Source organism: Micrasema longulum, unplaced genomic scaffold, assembly GCF_059751315.1.
Source record: "Micrasema longulum isolate JH-2025_06_02 unplaced genomic scaffold, ASM5975131v1 h1tg001921l, whole genome shotgun sequence".
Taxonomy (NCBI): Eukaryota; Metazoa; Arthropoda; class Insecta; order Trichoptera; family Brachycentridae; genus Micrasema; species Micrasema longulum.
The window spans coordinates 14878-20400 of NW_028279095.1; the positions used below are offsets into that span (position 1 = coordinate 14878).

At 30.5% G+C, this 5523-nt stretch overlaps 1 protein-coding gene across 1 annotated transcript; it reads right to left on the bottom strand.

Moving 5' to 3' along the window:
- Positions 1-456: 456 nt before the first annotated feature.
- On the bottom strand, positions 457-4881 carry LOC148273527 (uncharacterized). The gene is made up of 4 exons (XM_088238566.1): positions 4594-4881; positions 3267-3482; positions 1107-1318; positions 457-882 (listed from the first exon to the last, which is right to left on the bottom strand). Exons 1-4 carry the CDS (start codon positions 4750-4752, stop codon positions 786-788), a joined length of 684 nt encoding a protein of 227 aa, XP_088094692.1. The 5' UTR covers positions 4753-4881; the 3' UTR covers positions 457-785.
- Positions 4882-5523: the final 642 nt, after the last annotated feature.

A 5523-nucleotide genomic window follows, 5' to 3' on the forward strand; every position in this document is an offset into this window, starting at 1 on the left:
TATACAAGGAACTATTCTTATTCAAGAATAAATTTACTAAAGCAAGGAACTAAAATGAATAATGTTATGATAACAAAATTGTTGTAATGTTTTATTTTAAAACTACATATATTTCATTTTGAGTATTTTTTTGTGAAAAAATAATAAAAACTCAAAAATACACGATAAAGATGAATCAAATGAATAAAACAAGTTTAGTATAACCTATAATACCTTTGTATCATTATTAAAATACTTGGCTCCATATCATTTTTAGTAAAACTATTTTTTAAATTAATGGTTAGGATTTAAACAGAGGCATTAAATTGTTACAGCTTTACAATTTACACAAACTTATCTTTAGTGGCTTATACTATGGTATTATACTATAAATAATATATATATACTATATATTAAGGTACTGGTAGAGTTGATGCAGTAAGGCAGTGCACCTATTTAATTGATATTTTAATTTAATGGAATGTGAAAGGCGGAATTATTCATCATTAAATTTTCACTTTGTGAATTTCAAGAAAATCTAAGATATGGAAATGGAGTAACTTACCGCATCAACAAAAGCTAAAAATATTATACATATTATTCAATGGCAAATAGAACAGAATCTCAGGTATACTAAAATGCAGCTCGGCTGTGTTTATTAATGAGAAATGTGAAACAATACTGCGAAGGAATATTTCGCTATATTTGTGTATGAGCACATCTCGCAATCGAACAAAATCAATAAATTAAATCACATATTTATGTATCGAGGTAACTAATGCACGGTAATATGTTTTTAGGCGAGTCTACATATCTGTGGGTAACATGTCAGGTATCAAATAATTACACAGTTCGATTTCGGATCCAACAAAGAACACTTTACTTGAGGTATTTTCATCCAACCTGAAAAATAACAAGGAAATTTTAATCTTCAATATTAAATGTTAATACCGTTTTAACACTACAAAGAAAATATTGTAATATGAGTTACTTACAAAATTATCATATGCGTATAATATTATACTAGCATTACAATGGAGGTGTTTTATTATTAAGCTGAGCATTATTAGTCTCCTCACCAGTTAAAATCTTTTAATATGTAATCCTCAATAAATAAAGCAACATACCATCCTTTAATTACAGTCCAGCAGCCAGAGAATAATGTAGGGGAATTGATAATCAAACAAACGCCAAGTCTCTCTGGATAATGGCGGCTCAGTAACCAAATCAAGTTCTTGATCATCTGGTAGTCCATACAGCCCATGCTGAAGTTAGCAAGATCAAATACGATGCACAGATTGTCTACTACTTCTTCAAAACACTTTTTACATGCTTCTTCCTGAAAATATTAAATAAAAAAATATTTTAATAAAGGGTAGCCACCATAACAGGGATACACAGAAAATGAATATGTTAATAATTTTAGCACGAAATCTTTTTTTTTTTTAATGTTCAAACAGATAACTAGTATGCAATTGAGTGAGTAGCCATATGTCAGCCTTATGTTACAATAAATCTAAACCTCCAATCAGGTCAAGTAAAAAGTCTACCTTATCAAAGGGCATGCATGACAAGATGTATGAAAACAGAAGCTAGGATTGTGTACCAATATATTATATTAAAAAGTTTATGTGTATTTTTTTAAACAGATAGTTTAAAAAAAAGAAAACTTATATCAATCAATTAAATCATTTCCATTGCTGACTAACAATTTTCCATCTTTTCATAAGAATATTTATTTTATTGGAATAAAATTCCCAAGACTTAGATGCAAAAAACAAATCTAGAATTGTTATGACTTCTGCTAATGAAGAAAATCAATTGACAAAATGGAATACAGCTTATCATAAGGACAGACCAGAATTAGTGAACTGGAAAGGGGGAGTATTTCACCATGGCAACGTGCGACCACATTTGGCAATGATAAAGCGATCACAAGTTAAGAGAATAGAATTGGGAGGTAATGAAGCATCCATCATATTCACCGGATCTTGTTCCATCTGATTTTCAGTTTTATACTTCAATAGTAAAAGTCAACACATTCCTAGATTTTTTTTTGCATCCAAGTCTCATGATTTTTTTATCAATATTTCATAGTTTTTCTAGATATTTCAAAAATATTTTGCTTATGATCCACACACAGTGAATGATCAAGGTATGATGCAATTGGTATGAAAAATAATATTATGGTCAAAAAAATAGTTTTTATTTTTATGGAATAACCCGCTATGCCTTTACTTTAGAGCAGTGGCGGCTCAAGAGGTTAAAAATAGGGGGGTAATTTTTTTTACTAAATAGGTAAACGTGAATTTCACAATAATTTTAACACAATTTTTTTTGTTACAATATCTAAATATATCTATGTCTACATAGATTTTTCTAATATGTTACACAAATTTTAAAAATACCTAACTAAGTAACTAAGTAATTCCACAAATAAAAATTACTAGTACATTTAACTTTTAAAAAAAAACAAATTACTAAAAATGTACAGGATTTAAATTTTACAAGTCAATATGAATTTAGTGTATACGAAACAGGACCCTAACAAACACAAGGTTGGACACGTGGACACGTGCAAGAAGCAATATATTATAATGAGATTTCATTTACAAAGCTCATTTCAATCTTGTAAAACGGGACGAGAAAATATAAACTTATCCTTTTCATTAAGAATTCGTTCATTTTAATTGCAGGTATGTAAAATACATGGGAATACATTAATCATCGTATCTCTTCCAGTCTAGACCAATGCCAATATGATACTGTTATTAATATTTTATTCTTATCTTCCTTGTTTCATATTGTTCGGCACAATGCCCGCGTTCGAAATGTTCCGATGTTCGTGTACGCACGGGACGTTTCATCTCTTTCTTTCTCATGAGAAAATCTAGAGATAAGACATTAGCTTTGGGACAGTTACAGAAATGACCCGTGCATTCGACATAACATGAATATTTGATGGCGCACATGCTAAATAGTATTCTAGATAACATCTATAAAAACATAAAGATAAAAAGGTCTTCATATATTTGAGAGAATGATTAAAAAATATATACCATAAAACCTAACTGCATTATACAATATACTTTCTTTATAATGTATTTTAAGTAAATTAAATAAACGTGAAAGAGAGGATATGGAATGAAGTTTTGAAAATACACTCGGACCGGTTGAGAAAAAATCTTTCTTTGATTATTTTCTTGCAACTGGCGGGAATCAAATCCGCAACCTGTCTAACTACATTAGAACTGAGATTCATATTAAGTATATGAATCAATACTTACCAAGCAATAGACAATGAATTTAGTCAACTCATCAATGTTTCTATCATTAACACTGTGATTTCGTGCAGGAATGTAAATAACAGGCCTCCCGTGCATGTCTCTGTGTCGCAAAACTCTCCCTTTCTTGCCGAGCGTGTGTTTCTTTACTTCTTCCGATTCTTCTGTTAATGTTTCTACTCCATACTCCCCTCTCCACTTGTTGGTTTTTAAAATAGCCTGCGAATAAATCGACAGAACAAAGTCATGATAAAATATTATAATGTCTATTGATTTAGAAAAGTTAACATGAAGTATGATAACAAATATTTGCACTTAAACAAGTGAAATAACATGAATGAATCATGGTACTAAATACTCAGGACAAAGAAATTTATTTAGAGTATTTTTGTGCATACTTGAGTCTTCAGTAAAACAAAATTCTTGATTTCCTATATAATTTTTGAGGCCTTGACTTGTATTTTTGATAGCTCAGTGCACCATATTTTAATGTTAAAAATGCTCTTTAAACTATTTTTTAAGTGATAAACTTTTTTCTTAAAACGTTTGCTAGCAAGTATGAAAGTCAGCAAGTACATTATTATAAAAACACTATGCCAACTACATAGTTCAATTGAAAAAATACCTTAAATATATGTTTTTTTTCGGGTAATGGAACTCATAATGCCACTAATAGATTTCTTGACGAAAGTATTATTTAAAGCATTGCATTATTTGACCAAATCCAACAAATACTTGAAGATGGACATGTTAAAAGCCAGAATAATCGGCGCGCATGCACGGGAAGATGTATGAATGTAGAGGAAATTAGGTATGTATGCAAAGACAGAATGATATGGCGGTCTTTCATCTCTGCCTATGCGTGATGGTTTGTTAGCATTATTTCATTTAGATCAATATGTACAGTGTTCATTTTTAATGCTTTCTACTGCAATGTATTACAGCATACAAGCCACCCCCCTTAAGGAGATTCAGAATTGATTCTTCAACATACATAAATAGGTATTGTCAGGTAAAATCAGATGTGACAAAACTACTTGCCCAATTCATAAAGTTGTATTTGATAAATAAAACGCTTCAAAACATATTCAAACACAAGAAAACTATTTAGATTTACAGAACAAATATTATTTCACCATATGATGTGTAAATTTGTTTCAAGGTAAATAATATCTGTAGAACCAAATAATTGGTTTCTAAGGCGATTCTTATCAATGATCAGTACATGAGATAACCATATGCTGGAATGTTAGAAACATTTGTGATCTAGAAAGTAATATTTTATTAGTTCAAATCGACGAAATACGAAATGTTTTTAGTAATGACTTACTTGGAATGCTTTATCAACGTCTTTAAATGCTCTTAAATACCGTTTCAGGGAAAATTCATTATGATACTGAGCTGGGTCAGCATCAGATATCATTTTCATTCTGCTTTTTAAGTCTTTAAGATCTTCCTCGTTGACGGGTTTTATTTCGTTCGAAGACATCTTGAAACGATGGAGTACTGATAAATCTACGAATATCAAACACTCAAAAGTATAAAATATTCGAAAAATACGCTATCATAACCTTAAATTCACCGAGACACGAACTACGCTGTCACTTTTGGCATTTAATGAAAACGAAAGGTTCATCCCACTTCAGTGATGATATAATATCTGTACGTTGGTACATACAAACGTTTATGTGTGGTTTTTCTACTGAACAACAGATGTCAATAACGTACATTATTGATAAATAATTAACGTGGAAAAAAATGTACTTAGAAGTTTTCTTTTTTTTTGTTAAAAGGAATATAATAATAAATATTCCTTTTAAAAAAAAGGAATTATTACCAAATTATTTCGGTTATTATGATTGACGATTTTCAACGAGTTCTACTCACTATTAACCAAGTCGACGAACCAATACATCTGATCCGTGAATCCGCGGTACTAGCCACGGTACCACAATTCGGTTTATAATGAGGAAGTTCAGGGCTACGGAAAATTGGAAACACAAAATATTTTCTTACACGCGGTAAAAATTAAAGGGTTCAATTGTACGCAAAGATTCTCCAAAATGTATGAAAAATTTAATAAAAACAGTTTTAACAAAAATGAACTTTCTTGAAACGTCACAAGTTCATGCGATCAATAACCAACCTGTTACGTGTTGTGATAGATTTCCGGTTTTCGGGTAGTCATTCTTTTCAACGTTTTGGATATTTTGGCAGCTACGGGGTTCCGCTTTAAAATGACAGTACAGCTTATCGACTT

Coding starts and splice junctions, on each gene's coding strand:
- LOC148273527 (XM_088238566.1), bottom strand. CDS start 4,752: ATGTCTTCGAACGAAATAAAACCCGTCAACGAGGAAGATCTTAAAGAC. Junction 3,483..4,593: donor ACGTTGATAAAGCATTCCAA/GTAAGTCATTAC, acceptor ATTTATTCGCAG/GCTATTTTAAAAACCAACAA. Junction 883..1,106: donor TGGACTGTAATTAAAGGATG/GTATGTTGCTTT, acceptor GTTATTTTTCAG/GTTGGATGAAAATACCTCAA.